The sequence below is a fragment of the Podarcis bocagei genome (genome assembly GCF_964188305.1).
Source record: "Podarcis bocagei genome assembly, chromosome: Z".
In the NCBI taxonomy this organism is placed as follows: Eukaryota; Metazoa; Chordata; class Lepidosauria; order Squamata; family Lacertidae; genus Podarcis; species Podarcis bocagei.
Window position 1 is genome coordinate 49,500,488 of NC_138140.1, and position 22,629 is coordinate 49,523,116.

A 22,629-nucleotide genomic window follows, 5' to 3' on the forward strand; every position below is an offset into this window, starting at 1 on the left:
AAGATGATATACAGCTGTGGTTATGCTTTGGCAGAACCCATGGTATACATTGCTGCTGTGCTCACTGCTACACATGCCATTATCATCATCCTTTCCCACCAACAGCAGCTTGGAAGGTGGGGCTATTCAAAATTCCTCCTTTTTGCCACATGACCCTTAGCAGACAGCGGAATTTTAAAGCTAGACACTTGCCGTTTCCCAATAACTGCATGGCAACGACCAGATCATGTGAAAGCTGGAAAGAGAAAATCACAGCCACACTTGTACCCCTTCTAGAGCCTACAGCACACTTTCCAAACTGTGTTGGGACACATGTTGGCTGCAGTGTCTAGGTGTGTCACGCGAACACTCCCCACGCTCCTCCTGGGGTTGGAAAGGGGTTAGTTTAACCTCCCGTTTGCTAGTAAAACTGTGTTGCGAAATGATGCCTGTCTAAAAAGGATGTCACCAGCATGAAAAATTTGGAAAGCCCTGGCCTAACGGATCCGTTTTGCCAAGGGCTATCCACTCCAGCTAACAGCAGCTTGCCAAAGAAACTGGGAAGAGGTTTGGCCCAGTTCTCTTACAACAGATCCTTTTCGCTGCAGATGCCAGGATTATCCTTTGCATGCAGAGCCTAAGATCTAGTATCCATCTCTCTTGACTGTTTAACCACTTGCTGTGTAATACCAGCAATTCCCATGTTTCTGCACCTCTGCACAAAATGCCCCATAGCTTGCATACATAGGAAACTGTTTATATTTCCGCCACCCAAAGCAGAATCACAGCCTCCCCCTCCTCCTGCTGTCCCACCAGTGCATGGGGCAGTTCAATTAGTAGAGAATCCTACATACCTGAATGGTTTCTGCTGCCAGCAGCTCTGCTGTAGTAGAATCTTGCAAACAGCACCACCCACCAGGCTTGCAAGCTTGATGAACTTTGAGCAGAAACGAATGTCCCCTTCACCTCCAGCACACCCTGTTTATATAGGGCCCGGGTTCCTACGGTAAGTCTGGCTCTTATCTTGAATCATTAAGCTGGTTCAGACAACAGTTGCTACACACTGCATTTTTTCCATCTCCAGGCATAAGGCGAGAGCAGAGTTGTGGATGTTGACTGCCTTATACTTGCTTCTAATAGCTGTTTGTGCACCCAAAACATTACAGAACCAGTGAGTCCACATTGTGCATACTACAGTAATAATCCCAAACTGAAGACTAGGAGAACACAGCAGCTGTGTGAAATTAGTGAAACACTCTTGCTTCTGCCTGCAACCTATCCACTTTCCTTTCACTTTCCAAATCAAGTGAAGGTGCAACACTTTTCATTCTCTCACCTTCCCTTCAAAACAATTTTTCCAGCTGTGAAAGGAGCAACTTGAAAGTTGAGTGGGCCACTTTGCCCACACACTTTCTCCCCTGTAGCAACATGTGCATTGACAATCCAGAGTAAGAGATATGGGGCAGATGCCAACAGGAAACTACCCTCCTCCCCTAGTAAATCTCCTTTTTTGGTGTGTGTGTGTGTGTGTGTGTGTTTGTGTTCTTGTTACCACCTTGTCAGGATTTGTTTTTCAGTCACAAACTTTGGAACCAAGCTACTTTGTGGGCTATACACAAGACATATCAGCTTCACTGATGGAGGAAGAGAACACTGGGGGGTAGAGTGGTGGTATCTTCAAGCACAGAGTGTCTCAGGCCTTCTCAGAAAAAGCAGAGATCTGGCTGCCACTTCGAAGAGATGCAGCAGGTTCTCCCTCTAGTGACCAAAACCCAGAAATACACAAGCCCAAGAAACAGAAGAGATGCCACACAAGATGAAAAAGGCTTAAAATCCCTTTTAATAATGCATTCCTGTAACAATCTTCAGACAAACTCAACCTGTTAGTGGACGATTACAACTCAGGTTCACATAAAGAAAGTCTCATACTTCTACACAAGACAGGCAAAGTTAGGGTTATACGAACAGTTGCTTCAACTTGAGTCTTCAACAGGAAACTTTAATTTGTCCAATAGATTGTACTTTTCTACCAGTAAAAAAAATGTTTTGTTTTTTTAAATGGTACAACACATTGAATAAGTCATCTCCATATCACCACCACCACTAACCTGGCCCTCCTGGCTGCACCAGCGAGCTACAATAAAGGAAAAAATGGTCCAGAGGAGAAAAGTGAAAAGCTACAAGTTTATTCTTTAAAAAAAACTAGTCCCCCGTCCCCCACATGATAAGCCGTTTGAAGCTACAGACATTTACAGACTCACAGGCCCTGCTCTATTGCTCTGGAAAAATATATCCAGAGAGCTGCATGAAGGCAGAACAGGCCTCCAATGGCAGCTGAGTTAGCTGGGGGCTGAACCTGTGTTGTGGTGCTTGGGAATAGGAGAGACATCAAGGTCCTAACCTGGCCTCTCACACTACACAGCTAGTGAAGCTTCCTGGGATCCATTTTCACATTGCATTTTGCAGGAATGCACCTTGTGGCATCGACTAAACCCTTTACAAATCTGGCTGGGTGCCCTTTTGCCATGGCCAGACCCCGGGTGCCCAAGGGAAGCCCCTAAGGGTTGTCCCGATGGAATGGGCAGGAGACTGGACATGCCTCCCTCCCCATTTAGTATCGGCGACGCTTGTTCGGGCCAAAGTCCCCCCCAGGAGCTCCTCTGTTGAATCCCGGTGTGTTTCCTCCCATGGTTCCAAGTCCTTCCATTGCAGCGCCCTGGCCAAAGCGATCAGCGGGTGGCGGTGGAGTCTGAAGGAAAGTGAGGAGGGAAAAGAAGCTTGGGTTAGAAACATCCCTCAAGACTGACTGCAACTGTACAGACCCCATGCAACCTCCACTTAGTATGCTCTTCCCTCCTCCACCAATAGCCATTATGGGGGAACCACCAGGGCCCAAGAGGGCTTAGGAAGAACACATTAAACTGTGCACCAAAGCAACAGCACCCGAGTTCTCTCTGACTTCCAACCCCTTTTCATTTTCTGTCACGTCTTTTTTGGCAAATGCACAGCTGCCAAGTTAGGAAAAGGAGGAACACACAGCTTAGCTTCTTTGCTTCTGCCCCCTGCCAAACCATTAGTTGAATCATGTAGCTAGCTGATTCAAATCAACTTACAAAGAGAGAAGATGCTCATGCAGATTCTTGCCTAGATCAAGGGTTTTGCAACCCACCCTCTCAGCCAAATCCTGCCTAATTGCACTTGGTTGACCTTACCATTCCCATGGCTCCATCAGGAATCATTGGCCCAGGACCAGCAGCAGGTGGTGGCCCTGCCGGAACACTGGTAGCTCCCATCGTCCCTCGGTTGTTCATGCCTATCGCACCTGAGGAAAAGCAAGGAGGCCTCTTGGTCTGTATACCCCTGAGGGTTAAGTGGCCACTGAAAGCTCAGCTCCCTTACTGCACATATTCCTGCTGGTGAATAGCACCTGTGGCCCACCCAGAGCTCAGCTACCTGCTGACTTAGGAACCTGCAGCCACCACATAGAATAGCTGATGAAGCACAACCCAACCCAAAACATTAACAGGAGAGGAAAAACCACTTGCAGCTTACCTCCCATACCCATCTGTCCCATTCGCATATCTGGAGGCTCCCTCTGAAACAGACAGACAAGCTTGCTTCAGACAACATCCCGACACCTCCTTCTGGCAGGACACATGAAAGAAGCTTCTCTGTGCTACTGCCCAGGCCAGAAGGGGTTAGAAACTGTATGAACTGTAGAAGCTGACCCTCACCACCCCACCAGGTGAAGCAAGTCCCCTACCGCATCAGGGAAGGCCCCCTTAAATCCTTCTTGCCGCCTCATCATCTCTTCCTGCTGCCTTCTCATCTCTTCCTCACGGCGCCTGCGTTCCTCCTCTTGCCTGCAAGGAAGGCTCCCATATAGTCACACCAATTGGAGAGCTATCAAACAATTCAGACTTGCTTATGCACAAGCTACAGATGCTCTCAGATGCTTCTTGGCAACAGCCTTGCCCCTACAAAGTCCTACCAATTACCAGCACAAGTCAAGTAAATTCACAGACAAGTAAATTCACAGACAGGTGTGACTGATTCCCTGCTCACCTGAGTTCCAGTTGTTTACGCTTCTGCACCTCCTGGTTGTGCAGCTCCTCCATTCTCCTGAGTTCTTCCTGGCGCCTCATTAAGTCTGGAAAAAACATCCACAGGGGTGACAGGTCAGGATGCCTGCACTACCTGCTCCCAGCAAACTGCAAAGGCCATCGCCATTCTGCTTCTCACCTTGCCTCATGAGCATGACCTGATGCTCATGACGAGCTGCCTCCATTTCCATCTCCAGCTTCTCCCGTGCTTCTTTGATGTTGCGATCCACTTGCTCTTGCTGCTGCTTTTCCATCTCAATCAGGGCCTTCCAACGCATAGCATACTCATACTCAAAGGAACCGGGCTGTGCAAAACGGGGAGGTTGCTCACGCTCCCTGCAACAGCAAGGTGGAAAAAATCCAGTCACTTAGGAAAAGGCAACTTGAGTTAGTGAGAGTCACAGGACTGGGGTCAAGGCAGAAAGTAAAGTTTACAGGCAAGCAGCTTGCATCTTGAACGTTTCTGAGAATGGGAATCAAGCTCAGATAGCTACTAAGTTTGCTTTATGCATCCTACCACTATGCTTAGCAAAAGCCAACAAAACAAGGTGAAAAAACACTTGCATGCTACTTTATGTTACATTTTTATGTTTCTGGAAGCCACTTTATAGAAATTGGCTTGAAAAGTAGTAATAAATCCATTTAATAACAGTGGTATTTCCCATAAAAATGTAACTGTCCTCAGATGAGCTTCCCCTAAGAAGGCACCACTTCCACGGGCTACTTACTTGTGATATTGTTGGTTTTTGATGACAAGTTTTTCTGGCAGTCCCTCTTCATCATCATACTGATCCATGGGCTCCACAGTCACAGGTCGAGGGAACCTGTCAATGAAAATTGTATCCATCTAAATAAATGCCAACCTCTTTAAAGGCCAAAATCCAAGAGCTAGCAGCAGCCTTTGTACAGGCTTAGGCATGATCAGGGCCTTCCTTAGCCTAGTTACCAACACTCTTTCCCTGAAGCTGAATGCTGCTGCCTCCTGGGACCAATAAGGACTCCCAGGTGAAAAACAATGTTCAGAGTTAAGAAGCACTAAAGCAGCACAAGAGAGACCTGAGATTCTGCTGTGGCCAGCAATCCATAATACCTTTGATCCAGCCTTGCAAATAATGTTTGACTGGGTAAACCACCATGTGTCCTGTGGTGCTCAAAAAGCATCTCTTATAAAGGTATGAGCACCAAATGTAGAGCCCACAATTTTCTGGTTGTAGTTCTTGTTCTACCAGCCCTGTTCAACATAAGCAATGACTGGTGATGAGTAAAACTGCAATACTGTATTTCTTCATTTAGCTCTGTAGACACAGATAGAGAACATCACTTAAGATTCAGGCCCACTGAATAAATGCACTCTTTATTGCCCTCTACCGGTAAGACACACACACACACACACACACACACACACACACCCCGCCCTAAGTCAAAAGACCTGGTTTCTTTTATTGTACTTACAATAGTAAACTAGAATAACTTACGTGGTTAGCAAGAAGGAACCCTCACTACATCTGTCCAGGGCTTTTCTAGCAGCCGGCTTTCCAGAAAATTCTACAATGCCTTTCCCAGAAGGTCTGCCTCTGTCGTCCACAATGACCACAGCCCTCTCCACTTGGCCAAACATTGAGAAGGCCTCCTCCAGAAGCTCATTGGACACAAACTGTGGCAGGTTCCTGACAGTCAGTGAGGCACTGTGGCATGCAAAGCGCACACGCAACTGCTTCCCACGCAGGGGCATGTTGTCCAGCTCCACTTTCGCAATCTCAGCCAGAGTTCGAGTTTCCTGGAGACAAAAACACACACGCACCACCCATTAAAGACCACCACACCAGAATTATTTCAAGTGGGTAAATAATCCACCAGCTCACTGCTACTGGACCAAGAACCTCCCTGAAGAGACAAAGGGGTAGGCACTCCCTAACAAAGCACATATTACGGGAAAAATAATTTTATTCCCAAAGAGAGTGGAATGGAGAGTGTGGGGAGCCCAGCAAAGAGAACACTTTGGCATTACAAATAGCCAGGACTTGAGAGAAGAGATGAAAATCAGGGAACTGATGAATGCATGACTCTAATGGAAGAGTGGATTCAAACTTGAGAAAAGGGAGCCCAAGATTTTCCAACTGGATCTTTTCATGTGTGACATTTAGGGCACACACTTGTAAGCTACTCTTAAAAATACAGCATTCCTAGCGCCTCAACACTGGAGTAACAACAATTAGCAGAACATAGTCGGAAAGTACTATGTGGCATAGGATCTGGGATGCAAAATAAATTATACATCAGAGGGATCCAAAATCAAGGACAAAGAAAAGGAAAGAAAACCAGATATAAAATTCATTATATCCACAATCCATTATTAGTTGTTGTTGTTGTACTTGTTACTATGGAGAGTAGTAACAGGCTCTTTTTAAAAAAATCTGCTTTGTTTACAAATAACTAGATGTTGCCATTAAGGTCTTACATAATCTCACATGTAGATGAAGTTACTAAGAATTTCAAACGGCAGCATATTTCACAGGAGATTAAATCCACAGGCCTTCTAATATACAGTACCTTATTTTCTGAGTTAATTTTTTAGCAATTACTATGGACCAGATTTGATCATAAATCTTTATCCAACTCATCTAAATATTTTCTTTTCCTTACAATAACCATCCTGGCAGCCAGCAATATATATACATATACAGATATAGAATACACACACACACACACACACAATATCAATTATTTATCCAAATAATCCAAAGTCTTCATTTGGTCCATCCCATACCCCCATGAAAGCTAATGAGGTACCAATTCACTACCTTTCCAAAAGCTGTCACTGAATGATATTCCCACCATAAGCATAAATGCATGCCTTTATTTTTTTGCAGGAGAAGTACTTTGGAGAGAAATTGGGGCTTATATATGATAAGATCACTAGTGTACAATGCCACCTTAAAAATATCTTGAGAGTAGATTGTTGAATCCTTGCTGAAATTGATTTTTTAGGCCTCTTGTTCCATATTCTTTCCCATTTTATAGGCTCAACATCATAATCAGAATCCATTTTCTAACATTTTATAAACCTGTTAAAGGGACCTCTGACCATTAGGTCCAGTCGTGGCCGACTCTGGGGTTGCGGCGCTCATCTCGCTTTATTGGCTGAGGGTGCTGGCATACAGCTTCTGGGTCATGTGGCCAGCATGACTAAGCCACTTCTGGCGAACCAGAGCAGCGCACGGAAACGCCGTTTACCTTCCCGCCGGAGTGGTACCTATTTATCTACTTGCACTTTGACGTGCTTTCCAACTGCTAGGTTGGCAGGAGCAGGGACCGAGCAACGGGAGCTCACCCTGTCGCGGGGATTCGAACCGCCAACCTTCTGATCAGCAAGTCCTAGGCTCTGTGGTTTGACCCACAGCGCTACCTTCGTCCCATAAACCTGTTAGATCATGTCTAATTTTGTTAATATTTTATAAATGTGGATGATACGTCATTTTGCCTTAAATTTATTTGCAAAATCTGGTGGTTAAACTTTATTAAACAGCAAGTTAAAAGAAAGAACTAATTCAGTTTACTATAGAGAACATACCTGCCCAAGTTCAAACCAGGAGTGAATATTTATGCAGTTGTACTGTTCATGCTTTATTTTAATGCTTCTAAATTATAAGGTTTTGATTAAATAAAATTACTGTAACAAGTACTTAAGACTAGGCCTTTTTCCTTCACTGAATTAGCCATTTTATTTTTTTACTTTTGTATTTTTTAAACAACTGATTTAAAAAATACAGAATATAAACCAGCTCATCATTGCCCTCCCACCTTGATATATTCCTTTGACACATTATGTATGATTGAAGATCAAGAGTTTGCACATCTACTCTTCCTCAGTTCTAGAAATACCAGTCTGGAAGCACAGACTGAGAACATTAACAGGTCAGCTCTGCCAGCATTGTAAGTTCAAAAGTCTATGGACAGCAGCCACCAAGAAAGCTCTCAAGAGCTTCTTCATCTCTTTATGTGCACAGCTGGAAGTTCCATGTGCGAAACTCAGCTAGAACTGAGCAGCTAGGGATTCTGGAGCTACTGGGGAATCAACTAGCATGATCCATTAAGCTTGCATGCCATAATGGATCACTTCCCTAGGGAAGACATTCTGCTTTCTGCCAGTGAAACACAGGCCCCCCTGTAAGCAACTGGTTTTCTCACAATCCCCATAAAATTCCAGGACCAGAGGCATTAAGTATGATTCTGTAAGTCCTAACTCAGAAACATCATGCAAGAGTCTGCTTCCACAAAATAAAGTGCCACATGCAGCATTCACAGTGCACACAATATGAAACCATGCACTGGCCATTCAAGCCCACGTGGCTAGCATTAAAAGCAGCACTACTTTCGCCAAGCCATAGGAATCCTTAGCACACTATAGCCACTCACCAGCCTGATAAAGCCAAAGCCTTTGTCCTTATGAATGAAGACTTCTCCAGCCTTCCCATATTTTTCAAACAGCTTCCTCATCTCTTCTTCTGTGATATCAGGGGGCAGGTTCCCCACAAATAGGCGACTTCTCTGTGTGAAGGTCTTTTCGCCAGGTTTTCGGAAATTCTTCATGTCAATTGTCAGGCCTTCATCTGAGGGGAATAAGGTACAGAATCGCTCTACAAAATTGGGGGAACAAACGCTGAGTGTTAACACATTGAAGAGCACAAAGGTCAGAACATTCACCAAGTCTCCCAACACACATCCAGTCTTAACTATTTTAGCAGCAACTGCAGGTCAACACAAGTCGGAGGCCCTGGGAGTTGAAGAGTCAGCCCCATAGCAGCCTTTGCCCAGCGCAGATGAAAGATATGGCCCATTGACTGAAAATGCAAAGCCACCTGCAGGACAGCCAGAGCACTGCAAATGCTGGAAGGATAGGTCCAAAACAAAGATTTTTAGCAGCACTTACATGACAGTGCTGGTAGGAAGCTTTCCAGCACACAGCAGCAGATGGGAGAGTGGGGCTCCAAATACAGCCTGCAAATTTACAATCTGGAGGAAGCAACTCAAGATACAGTCAAATAGCAATGCCAGTTAGAACACATTACCCATTGTCTTAAAAGACTGATCAGAATCAAAGCCCAACACCAGTCTTTCTGGGTGTTTGAAGGAGGCCACATATTGCTGTGATAGAAAAAGGACTCGAGCATTAAGAGGTGAGAAAGTGCTCAGTAGCCAGAGGAACTGCAGCAAATGAAGAAACAAGCATCCAAGTCCAGTTGTAGAAAGAAAGCCATAGTGTTCATTAAGTGCAGAAAGAAGCAAACCATCTTAGAAAGCAACCCAATCAGCCACAGAAGCATAAGCTAAGCCATGTCTCCATCCACCATTTAGCTATACCTATAATCTACAAAGCCCTGAACTCCTAGCAATTTAAAAATAATCATGCATTCTTAGGCCACTAGCAACTAAATCATTAAGTTATGCCAGCTTAGTTTGCAAGTCACATTAAGGATTTAAAGTATAAGCAATCCTCATGTGCTGAAGGGATTTGCTGTTAATGCTAATGTTGGGAAAGGGGGCGATACACCCTTTAAGAGTCAATCCAACAGTAACCTCTGGTGACCTGAGGCAGACATGTTAAGCACCTATCTAAAGTCGCAAGAAATCACACCAGATCTGGTTGAAAAATTCCCACCTCATATATGCTTTCTGTGTCACTGAGCTTGTTCTCACCAGCCTAAGACTTTCAAACCAAGCTGTGATTAAATCATGCAACTGACCAACAGTAGCTTTGAAAACAGTAGCTTCTGCAAGTACACCATGAACAGAATATTTTTGGAGCACACAGTAGTGACCAGGTCCAAAGGAAGACTAATACCTTGCACTATCTATAGGAGATCTAACCATATGACTATGACATCTCCAAAGACACCAAAATGACTTGTATGGGTTTGTTCCACTGGCCACTCACAATCAGTTTGTGTGTAATTCCCTGGAGCCAGAGGGTCACTTCACACTTTATAAACAAGTAAAGGTGAAATAAAGTGCAATCACAAGCCTCCCATGTGGAAGAGAATTGGAACAGGTGCTGTGTTTTTCAAACTGTATCCCAAATGAAGTGCTGCAAGAAAGGACACCACCTCCAGTGTGGATGTTACCCAAGGAAGCCGCCACTCACTTTGGTTGTTGGCCTGCTGTCCATTAGCTGGGGAAGGTTGTTGTTGCTGCTGTTGCTGTTGTTGGTGCTGATGCTGCTTCCTCGGAGTGTGGTTTTGCTTCTCCATAGCGAAGCCCTTGTTGCCCTGCATCTTCAAACCTGGGAGGGGGGAAAGAATTAAATATAAGTACAATGAACCCACAACCACAGTGTCAGAGCACACATTTTTCTTCCCACAAGATCAGGGGTTCAAATACCAGCACCTTCTGTTACAAATGATCTTTCCTGATGGAGTTGGAGGTTGGGGACTGTATGTCTGGTACTTTGAAGAGCTGCTAACAAATCCAATCCAGTGGGTAGCAGCTTTGTTAGCTCACAAATGGAAGAAGCCTCAAAGCTCAGGGCAGAATATGTGCTTTGCTTGCAGAGGGGTCCACTTTTACTCCTTGGCTTCACCAGCTGAGAACTGCTCTCAAGTCATAGGGCTAGAAAGAGACTATGGGAAGTCACTAATAAATAGTATTAATAATAAATTATTTATACCCCACCCATCTGGCTGGGTTCCCCCAGCCACTTTGGGCGACTCCCAACAGAATATTAAAAACACGGTAAAATATCAAACATTAAAAACTTCCCTAAAAAGGACTGCCTCAGGTGTCTTCTAAAAGTCTGATATTTGTTTATTTCCTTGATCTCTGATGGGAGGGCATTCCACAGGGCAGGTGCCACTCTGCCTGGTTCTCTGTAATCTCACTTCTTGCAGTGAGGGAACTTCCAGAAGGCCATCGGAGCTGGACCTCAGTGTCCGGGTTGACCAATGGGGCTGGAGATGCTCCTTCTGGTATACTGGGCTGAGACCGTTTAAGGCTTTATAGGTCAGCACCAACACTTTGAATTGTGCTCAGAAACATACTGGGAGCCAATGTAGGTCTTTCACGACCAGTGTTATATGCTCTTGGCAGCCACTCCCAGTCACCAGTCTACCTGCCGCATTCTGGATTAGTTGTAGTTTCCGGGTCACCTACAAAGGCAGCCCCACATAGAGCGCATTACAGTAGTCCAAGCAGGAAATAACCAGACCATGCACCACTCTGGTGAAACAGTCTGCGGGCAGGTAGGGTCCCAGCCTGCATACCAGATGGAGCTGGTAGACAGCTGCCCTGGACACAGAATTGAACTGTGCCCCCACAGACAGCTGTGAGTCCAAAATGACTCCTAGGCTATGCACCTGGTCCTTCAGAGGCAGTTACCCCATTCAGGACTAGGGAGTCCTCCACAACTTCCCACCCCGACCCCAAAAACAGTACTTCTGTCTTGTCAGGATTCAACCTCAATCTGTTAGCTGCCATCCATGCTCCAACTGCCTCCAGACACTCACACAGGACATTCACTACCTTCACTGGTTCTGATTTAAAAGAGAGGTAGAGATGGGTATCATCCGCATACTGATGAACACCCAGCCCAAACCCCCTGATGATCCCTTCCAGTGGCTTCATATAGATATTAAAAAGCATGGGGGAGAGGATGGAACCCTGAGGCACCACACAAGTGAGAGCCCACTCATCCCCCAACACCACTTTCTGGACACAGCCCAGGAAGTAGGAGCGGAGCCACTGTATAATAGTGCCCCAGCTCCTCTAGACGGTTCAGAAGCATGCCATGGTTGATGGTATCAAAGGCCACTGAGAGATCCAGAAGAACTAGGAGACAGCTCATCGACCAGCATGACCAAGGCAGCTTCAGTCCCATGATGAGGCCTGAATCCTGACTGGAAGGGACACAAATGATCCGCATCCTCCAGGCGTGCCTGGAGTTGTTCAGCAACCACCCGCTCAATCACCTTGCCCTAGAATGGAAGATTTGAGACTGGGTGATATTTGACCATATTGGCTAGGCCCAAAGATGGTTTTATAAGAAGCGGTTTAATAACTGCCTCTTTCAGCGGGTCTGGGAAGGCTCCCTCACAGAGGGAAAAATTCACCACCCCACAGAGCCCATTGCCCAGCCCTTCCTGGCTCACTTTTATGAGCCAGGATGGGCAAGGATCAAGGAGATAGGTGGTCAGTTTCACTCATCCAAGCAGCCTGTCCACATCCTTGGAGGTAACAGATTGGAGTTGATCCCATGCAACTTGACTAGACAGGAGTCTAGCACTCTCCCACCCCAGCCCTGCTTCCACAGTGGAATCTACCTCTTTCTGAATCTGAGCGACTTTATCTGCAAAAAACTTTGCATAATCATTGCATGAGATCTTGGGGACCTTACCAGGCCCCAATGGCGAAGGTGGTTCCGTTAGACTGTGAACCACCTGAGTCTCCTGCTACTGTTTTCTGCAGACACAATAGAGGCGGTGAAGAAGGTCCTCTTCGCCGATGCTATCGCCACTTGGTAGGCTCAATGCTGATCTCTAACCCGTGTTCGGTCTGATTCAGAATGAGTTTTCCACTACCAGCACTTTAGCCGCCTCAGCGATTATTTCATCGCCCTCAGCTCTGGAGAAAACCACAAGGCTGTGTGGGCTCCATGCAATCGGAAAGAGGGAGCTTCACAGTCAATAGCCCTGGTTAACTCTGCATTCCAGCGGGCCACCAGGGAATCAGCTGGAAGGCCATCAACATGGGATATCCCCTATCACTCTCTGGAAACCATTTGGATCGATTAAGTAGCAGGGGCGGACTGTCCAAATTGGTCCCATCCAGCACCGAGCTAAGCAGGCCAACAGCTGCAGTCCAGAGAGCAGAAAACAGCAGCTTGGGTTGACTGGCCATATCTCAAGCAGGTCCAAAGTCACCTATGTGGCACACAAGAAGAGCCCTGCTGGACCAGCATCCTATCTCTTTGCAGTGGAGAACGTGATACCTCTGGGAAGCTCACAGGGCAACAACCCTCTCCCACTATTGTTCCCCAGCAACTGGCATCCAATAGGCATACTGCCCCTGGTCCTGGAAATCATACACAGCTCATTATTGCTAACGACCAATGCCACATATCTCCTCCTTTGCGAGTTTTCCCATTCTTCATCTGAAGCCACCTACCTCAACAACCGTCATAACATCTTAATGCCAGCCAAGTTCAGAGTTTCACTATACAGATGTGTGGAGATGTCTTTCCTTTTGCTGAATCGTTTCACTGGGTGCTGCCAGGCCAGGCAACTTTTGCCAAAGCGATTCCCCTGCAGGTGGTTTCGAGCTACAACCACCCTCAGGTGTACTGACTCGCCTCCACGGGAGCAGCTGCCCGGAAACACTCAGGGGGGCTCCAGGCTGACAAAGGCAGCGCTAGCAACACGAAGGAGCCAACAAACAAAATCCCTCCTGTCAGGCATCCCCCAGAAAGCCCCTGGCCCTGGCCCAGGTCCCCTACTCCCCACACCGCCGCGCGCAAACAGCAGCCATCCAGCAAGCTGGCTCCTTCATAAACACGCGGCCTCCGATTACGGGAGGCGATGCCGCTACTCCGCGGAAGCCTCAGGACGGGTCGCTAAACAAAGCCCAAATATACATAATGAAAACAAGAAGCAGGCAAACCAATAGCCCTTCCCCTTCAATATACGCACACTCCGCCCCACCTTACTAGTGTACTACTACCGCCGAAAGCTTTCCCGCCGGCCCCATCCGCCCCGAGAACCCAGAAAAGGCAGCGGACAGCCTGGCCCCACCACGGATCTCGCCCCCTCCTTCTTGCCGCAGCTTCCGCGGTCCAAAACCGGAGGCTGCGTCCCTTCGCCGCGCACGAGACTTCGCCGACGGACCTCCGTTCCTCGGAACCGGTCCCTCGGGTACTTGCCCGGCAATCGGGACCGGGAGGAGGCAGCGCCGACTTCTTCCAAACCCCTGAAGAGAGAGAGGTGGAGGGGGCGAGAAGAGGGGCAAGGGGTCTTTTGGGGTGGGGGGCTCCCGGACCAGGCGTGAGGGGGAGGTAGGCCGCGCATGCGCTCGCTCACTCACTCACTCGGTCGCTCCTGCCTTGCCCGCGGCTGCTTCTTCCTTCACCTCAGGCGGCGGCGAAGAGGCCCAGCGGCACTACAGAAGCCCCGGCCTAGATTTGCCCGCCTTTCTTCGCCTCCGCCCCCGCCTCGTCCCTCAGCCGGACCCCGGCTCGCAAATGCCGCGCCTGCTTGCTCGCCGGCCGGCCAGCCAGGCAGCCTCGGCCTCCTCACCTCAGGAAAAGCCGCTGAGAGGAACGAGGGAGGAGGAAGAGGAGGGGGGTCCGCCAAAAAGAAGCGGGGGGAGGGGAAAAGGCGCGCGCGGCCGGAAACCGTTCACCCGAGCTTGCTGCGCTCGTCCCGCCTTCCGCCGCCGAACTGATTGGCCGACGGGGCTCCGGCGGGCTTGCGCTGAGTGGCCGCTGGTGACGCCGGTCGGAGGCATTCGCCTGGGCGGGGGCGGGCCCTCGCGCGTCCTATTGGCCGCGCTCATCGCCCCCCCGTAGCCCGCGCAAACGGCAGCCAATGGCGGGCTGAGGGGCGTTTTAGGTTCCCCCTTCTCTGTGCCTCTTTCCCATAGCAAGGTTTGGGTGAGAGGCGAGAAAGGGACAAAGGGGGCAGGAAAAGGGGAGGCGGTGGGTGGCTGGAAATGAGGAGCGAGCGTCGTGACGGCGCCGCGAGGCCCTGCGCAGGCGCGGTAGAAAAAGGCGCTGTTCCTTAAAGCAGCAGTGCCGCGGATTTGGGTCCGTCTGCAGGGGGCGTTGGAGCGCGCTCTGGCGTTAAAGTCCCTGCCTTTCAAGCATGTTCAAATACGTACTGTGCATAAGCGTGGGCGGGTGGAACTCTTGTCCACATGATGCCCAGGAGCAGCTGCAAAAATGTGCTGGGTTTGGCAATAGGATTGTGCGCACCGATCCTGTGCATTATTTTTTTCCACTTAAGAGGGAGGTAAGTGCGGTTTAAAAACTCAAAATGCATAAAATAGTAGCAAGCAAAACAGTACCTCCGTCCAATAATGGGTTTGGGAAGGTGGTTTACAGCCCAATATTCATTGCATCTATATCCCACTTTTTCCTCCAAGGATATCATGGTGGCTCACACCACTCTCAATTAATCCCAACAGCAACCCTTCGAGGTAGGTTAGACTGAGTGGCCCAAGGTCATACCCAATGAGCTTTATGTTCAAGTGGGAATTCAGACCCTGGTCTCCCAGGTCCTGGTCCGTCACTCTAACCACTACACCGCCCTGTCTCCCCTAGAACATAACAATGTATGCCTATACTTACCATAATAAAAAGGAATGCATAATTCAATATGGATGGATGGATTCAGCTAACCTGGTGCGCCAGCAGAGAGCAGTTCAAGGGCTCCTGCATGACACGTTTTCCCACCTTAAAGTAATAATGTGTAAAATGCAGCAAGTGTTTCCTTGGAAGTAAGGCATGTGTTCAGCCTGGCCTGTTTCCAAGTTATTGTGTGGGATTGCTACTGTACACTAGGACATGTTTTTCACAAATCTCAAAATACGTTGTAGTAGGAAAGTTACTACAAAGTACGGTATAAACAGAAACAGAAGCAAAAGTGACTGTACAGTAATAGTTCTGTTGGGTAGAGCATGGTGCTGATAACACCAAGGATGCAGATTCAGTCCCCCTACGGAACAGCTGCATATTCCTGCATTTTTAGGGGTAGGACTAAGTGATCCTCAGGGTCCCTTCCAACTCTGCTATTTTATGAGTCTATGATTCTTTGCTTTGATAGACAGCCTATATGTGAAGAGGGGAGTCTGCTTACCTTGAGATTATTGAGAAAATGCCAAGAATGTTTGTGCTGGGAAAACTCGGCCTTGTACTTCTGCCTGACAATTCTTCAGCTCTGATAATGCAGACTGGCTTTTCCTCTGAGAATATGAGTTACTTTCTACACATGTGTAAAGCTAAGGTGAGGGAACGTCTGTGTAATGTTTAGGCCTGTGAATCCCACTTTTGTGGGCTCCCCAGTGGCTGTTGTTGTTGAGACCAAATAATGCAGTCTCAAACATCACAACTGGTGTGGCTGATTGAAGAAAACCCAACCTGGGAAAAAGCCCAATTGAACACAGTGGGCTTACTTCTGAGTAGACACATAGAGGCTTGCATAATAAATTAATATGCACATCTACTGATGTGATGAGGTGAGAAATGCAGATAATGAGTTTTCAGGAGGGAGGAAGAGGAGACAAGCTGCACTGGATTGTGAGCCTGCGGGTGGGAAGTGTGGGAAAAATCCATGAAGGCACAATTTTTAGTGGACTTTTATGTTGTTACTGTAGCACTGTGCACTAATACAAGCTTCTAGGTTAAGCTGAACTCTTCAGCAGGCCCAAGGGGAAAATAACATTTTGTGTATGTATACAATAATACTGTACTGCAGTCCTGTGCATAGTTACTTGGAATTTGCCTTATTGATCTGCCTTATTTCCAGGGATCTGTGCTTAGGGGCACACTGCACAACTCACTAAGGATTTCAGTGGCTTCAGAATATGGGATACCTTCCAATCCCCTCCCCATTACACTAGAAAATACACTGAATTGTTACAAGCTAAAAACCGGAGTAAGAGCATCTGTAGCCATCATTTTTACAAGTACTTAAGATTGTGCTGTTGTCTCATTCTGCTTGATAAGCTTTAGTGTAATATTAAGCTTGTGTATGCTTCTCCCCCCCAAAATGTCTATAAAATGTATGTATGTATGTATGTATGTATGTATGTATGTATGTATTTATGTATTCATTCATTCATTTCCCTATTGGTTGGTTGGTTGTAAGATGCTTTCCATTGCCTTGGATAAGATAAACTCACCAACAAATAATAATAATAATAATAATAATAATAATAATAATAATAATAATAATAATAGGTTGCTGGGGCTCACTCTCTTCTCAACTTCGTGACAGCCAGCACTTCTGAAGGAGAAGGGACAGGCATAATTTGAACCCTGGGCCACCAATGCTAGGTGGAAGTAACCAGCCAGTTGGATTCCAGCAGGGCTTTGCAGGACGTGGCCTTACCTCTCCACCCCAGTTTGCAAAGAATAGCCAGACCCCTCCAGCGAGTCATTCATTATGTTAAATATGCCCATGAATAGCGTATTTGCCTCGATCATTGTACTGGCCCCCGTTGGAAGATGCAATACCTGGGCTCCCAACACTTTTATTGCCAAAGGCTTGGATGCATAGGTCAGTGGGATACACGAGCAGCCAGGTGACAAGCATTCAGATGGACAGGTGCAGCACAGGCTAAGCACATGGTGAGGTGTCAAGAAGCCCCCAGCACTTGACATTTCCCCAAAGTCCCTTTCTGAAGATCACAGTTGTTTACGTGGTGGTTGTTCTGAGCCACAGGACCGGGAAAGCAAGCTGGCACCCCTTTCAGCAGATCTGTTTTCACCAGAGCAGCCTCTGTATCCTTGGTGATGGAGGCAGGCTCCACAAGGCTAGCTCACTGTCTGCTTTGTCCCCAGGCACCTTCCTGGAGGGGGAAGGCTCTTAGCCAGTCATGTACATTTGCTGTAACCCAGTGTTTGGGGTGTCCAGTAGCACTGAGGTGGGCTACTCCCATGACTGTCCACTTGGCCCCTCCCCTAGACGTGGATCAGTGACTTCCAGCCTGCTTGGCGAATTTGCAGCGGCCACTTGTTATACACATTAGCAACCTAACATACATATGAAATTCCCCTTAACATACATATGTAATTATGCTTCCTTTCCCCACAGATGTGCAAACACAAAGAATTGTTCAATAAATCTGTATACCGAATATGTGAGTTGTGTATGTGTGTGCATGTGACAGAGTGATGGAGATTGATAACTGTATAAATATACAATCAACTCAATATTCAAAAATCTGGCCATCCTCTTGGTTACCAAATATCATTCCATCCTATTTTCCTATACAAACTAATTATAGGTTAGTACCAATCAAAGCATCACATATAATCAAGCAGATTACAATGATAACATATATATAACTCGATCCCTGGGATCCAGTCCCTCCCAGTTCCGTTCTCATCCCAGTCCTCCTCCCACTCTGGCCAGTCCTACCAAGAGGTCTCCACAGGACTCATGATATTACCCCCTTGTCCAGGTGTCCCCTGCAAGTCTCCCTCTCTCTGCAGGGCACAAGCCTGGGTAGTGTGTCTGGAGGTCCTGGGCTGCCCAGATGACAAGACCCCCCCTTTCGCCCTCGATTATGAGGTCCAAAGGAAAGCAGAGCAAGATGTTTGACACCAGCTGGGCTGCAGGAGTTGCCAGAAGGAGGCCTACAAGGCGCCATCCAAACCGCCTTAGGGACTCCAGATTTCTGTAGCTTTACTCCTTGGCCTTTTCTTCTCCTGAATATATCCCACCAGACAGTGGAGGTTTAGGGTCAGAGTTTTTCTTCTCCAAGATCTTCTACCTTCCCAGATGGTTGAGCCCCATCCACCCCTCACTTCCCTCTACATGCAGAAACTGCCTTCTTGACCATTGGGCCTGCTATTGGACTTGTCCGTTTACTCAGCTGGAGCCTGTCTTCGCTTGCAGGGTTGGTCCCTAGCTCACCAAGGGCGTGAGACCCATTGGCTCCCCTCACCTGGTTTAGCCAGCAATTAAAGCTACTCCAAGGGTGTGGCCGCTGTTGCATGCTGACAACTTATCAGAGCCCCAGAGCTGAGTGCAGGGGAGGGGGGGGGACCAAAGGTGGACAAACTACCCTGGAAGCAGTACGATGTGTCCCCCACCAGAGATACTGCCCCTGCCCTAATACTCCATACACCCCACACAACTCCTAAGACTTGAGCTTCTCTGGAGAGCAACCATAAAATGAAGAGTTGTCTGCACATCGTCCGGCAGCTGCCATAACTTGTATTGTCTTTGGGCCCATAGCCCTTCCAATGAATTATTTTTATTGTTAAGATTTATTAACTTTACCTGCTCATCACCCCAAGGCCGGTTACAACAGTTGAAACACAATGCTATGTTTAACACAACTTAAAATCACAAGAATAAATTGGCTGGTTGGTTGGCATCTGTCTATCTCAGGAGACAATGTAAGAGTGCCCCATTGGGATTGAAGTCCAATTGTTGCCCAGCCCCAAGAGGTACCTTTCAAAGGTGCCTGATGTGAACTGAGGTCCATTGTCTGAGACGAGGACATCAGGACACCTATGAATTGCAAACAGGCTCCACAGCACCCGAATGACGGCTTTGGTAGTGGTGGAGGGCATCAGGGCCACCTCCAGCCATTTGGAATAGGCGTCCACCACTACCATAAAGGTCCGGCCATGAAAAGGGCTGGCAAGATCGATGTGCACCTTCGACCAGGGTGCCTTGAGCATCTCCCAGGTGTTACCCTTAGCTGCTGGCAGTGCAGGTCTTGACTCTTGGCATGCTTGATAGGAGGCAACCCACAAAGTGATGGCATCATCCATGTTAGGCCACCAGACGTAACACTGAGCCAACGCCTTCATTTTTACGATCCCCAGGTGGCCAATGTGCAGAGCCTCGAGGATGCGTTGGCGGAGTCTTTGGGGAACCACGACTCGGTCTCCCCACAGTAGGCAGCCACGATGAACCGAGAACTCGTGCTGTCTGGTTGCAAACAGCTGGAACTCTGGTGCGAAAGCCTTCCGGCCACCCCTTCCACACCCAGTTGAGTACACGTTTGATGGTGCAGTCCTGGGCAGATACGGAGGCTATATAGGTGTCCGATACTGGTGCTGCTGGGAGGAAGGCCGCCATTTCCTGATGACCCCAGGACCACGGTACCTTCGTGCTGAGGAGGCAGTGTAGAGGCTTGGCTAGCGTTACGCCTTGAACTCCTCATTGTCATCTATGATAACCGGTGGCAATTCACCCAGATGGAGAGGGACTGCACGTGGCAATAGTGAATGACAGAAGGCAGGGAGCACTTCATACGGGCAGAAGAAGCTGGAGCTCATATGCCACCAGATTGACTTGAGCCTCCACTGGGAAAGGTTTGACCCTGTGTGCATCTAATTTGCAGCAGGGTGGGGGACAAGTGCTCAAAGCGCCCCATGTTCCTCAAGTGCAAAGGGCCTTTAATCAGGTACCCTCAGGCTTAGCCCCCCTCCCAAATTCTGTGTCCCTACTCGAGGGGCTCATGAGACAGTGTGCAGGAGAGGAAGAAGTGAAGCAAACTGAGGGTAGATCATCTTCAGTTTTATTTTCTGCTGCTGTGCAATTGCCCAAGAGTTACATCCTGTGCTCTTTCAGAACAGTGTAGGTGGGGCTGACAGGTGAGTCTGTATCTGATTTCTGAGGCTTGGACCCTCCCCACTGACTTCCATTGTGTGCTTTGATCTACAGCATCCTTCTTTGCTGGTGGAATTTACACCAGGTGACCAAGCTGAACAGGCATAGGAGACAGTTCCCTAACTCCCAGCCACTCTGGGTGGCTTCCAACACACATAAAAATGTTGGCCAAACTGCGGGAGGCAGTGGAAGACAGGAGTGCCTGGCGTGCTCTGATCCATGGGGTCACGAAGAGTCGGACACGACTAAATGACTAAACAACAATAAATGTCAAACATTAACGATAACAGCCTGATCCAATACAAAAAAACTCACAATGTTTTTAAAATACAGTAAACAACTTATATCAAATTAATCAATATTCAATAATACATCTAATAGTAAGCAGTAAAATTAAATAGCTGCAAATAATACTTAAACAGTTTACACTTATCAATTGCAATAAAGAATTACTAAACTATAATCAATAAAAATAATGGTAAGTCATAAACCAGGAAACATACAAAATCATGTAAAAATATCAAATTGAGAAGCAAGGGCATGTGCTTTTCATATCATATGCCCTTGGGGTGGGGGGGCAGGATGTTTCACAGCTATTGGCAAACTGCCCCCCTACAGAATATGGGCCTCCTGCCTGCCCCTGTACTGCTGCCAGCCCTGCCACCACAATTGACTCGTCCACAGGTACACCTACACTGCTGCCACAAAACCCCACACTTACACTAAGTAGAAATACTGCATGCAACACTAATATCTCACAAAACAAATGAAACTGATCTGTAGAAAACACAACTTGTAAAAAAGAGACAATGCATGTATTTTTGTAAATGACAAAATCTTTAATAAAATTTTTTTAAAAAACAATCTGCTGCCTGAGGCAAGTTGTGTAACCTTGCCCCCGCGAAAGTGCCGGCCTTGCCTAAGACCCACCATACTCGGCTCACTCAGTTCGGCACCAGCTAATTTGGGATGGAGAAGTCACACCGACGTATCTCTTTGGCTGAGAGGTGACTAGGGACTTAACCTGGCCAAATCTGTCTGAGCTGGGCATCTGCCAGCTACCCCTGTGGATAGAGGGTTAGGATTGCACCCTTAGGCCCCAGATACCAGAGAGACTGCCTCTTTTGCTACAGACCCTCTCAGCTGTTAATATTGGCACAGGGGGCCTTAGGGTAGTTCTGCTGCAGGACATTCTCTGCAGCAGCCCCAAAGTTGCGGAACTCCTTCCCCACAGAGGTGTGTCTGGAACTGGCACTGCAATTTTAATTGTATGCTGAAGACATACTGCTTTTCCTTGGCCTTTGGCGCTTGAGATATATTTTTCAGGAGGCACCCTGTTCTTGCGATGGTAATTTGTTTTAAATTAGTGGGGTTTTCCCCATGTTGCATTTTAAATTGTTGTGACCTGCCCTGGGACCTTATGGTGGCAGCTAGTAATAAATCAAATTAATAAAATTTGATTTATTAGGATAAACTTCCTGACAGCAAGAGCTGTTTGGCAGTGGAACAGATTCTCATGAGACTCCTTCTTTGGAGTTTTTAAAGCAGAGGTTGAATGGCCTTAGATGCTTTAGCTGAGATTCCTGCAATGCGGGGGTTGGACTAGATGACCCTTGGGTCCCTTCCAACTCTAAGATTCTATGATTCTAATAATATACTCACCATCATCTTTGTATGTGTGCAACGAAAGGTAGCAACCAACCTACTATCAAAATAACCGCTTCACTTCTCTGAATCGGTTCCTAAGGCAAGATTGTCCTGTGTGTTGTTGTTGTTTAGTCGTTTAGTCGTGTCCGACTCTTCATGACCCCATGGACCAGAGCACGCCAGGCACTCCTGTCTTCCACTGCCTCCCGCAGTTTGGTCAAACTCATGCTGGTAGCTTCGAGAACACTATCCAACGATCTCGCCCTCTGTCGTCCCCTTCTCCTTGTGCCCTCCATCTTTCCCAACATCAGGGTCTTTTCCAGGGAGTCTTCTCTTCTCATGAGGGGGCCAAAGTATTGGAGCCTCAGCTTCAGGATCTGTCCTTCCAGTGAGCACTCAGGGCTGATTTCCTTCAGAATGGATAGGTTTGATCTTCTTGCAGTCCGTGGGACTCTCAAGAGTCTCCTCCAGCACCAGAATTCAAAAGCATCAATTTTTCGGCGATCAGCCTTCTTTATGGTCCAGCTCTCACTTCCATACATCACTACTGGGAAAACCATAGC

General features: G+C 47.4%; 1 protein-coding gene across 5 annotated transcripts; it reads right to left on the minus strand.

The window, feature by feature from the left end:
* Nucleotides 1-1,798: 1,798 nt before the first annotated feature.
* Nucleotides 1,799-14,467, minus strand: NONO (non-POU domain containing octamer binding). Of its 5 annotated transcripts, none has more exons than XM_081180489.1 (11): nucleotides 14,147-14,467; nucleotides 10,225-10,362; nucleotides 8,499-8,692; nucleotides 5,558-5,859; nucleotides 4,811-4,906; nucleotides 4,222-4,418; nucleotides 4,045-4,129; nucleotides 3,743-3,842; nucleotides 3,532-3,574; nucleotides 3,192-3,301; nucleotides 1,799-2,728 (listed from the first exon to the last, which is right to left on the minus strand). In XM_081180489.1, the coding sequence occupies exons 2-11, from the start codon at nucleotides 10,352-10,354 to the stop codon at nucleotides 2,591-2,593; spliced, it is 1,395 nt and encodes a 464-aa protein (XP_081036615.1). In that variant the 5' UTR covers nucleotides 10,355-10,362; nucleotides 14,147-14,467; the 3' UTR covers nucleotides 1,799-2,590. The 5 variants fall into 5 exon arrangements, with proteins under 5 accessions (XP_081036615.1, XP_081036612.1, XP_081036611.1 ...); XM_081180486.1 differs by having other exon boundaries at nucleotides 8,499-8,719; nucleotides 14,151-14,465; XM_081180485.1 differs by having other exon boundaries at nucleotides 8,499-8,719; nucleotides 14,147-14,465.
* Nucleotides 14,468-22,629: the final 8,162 nt, after the last annotated feature.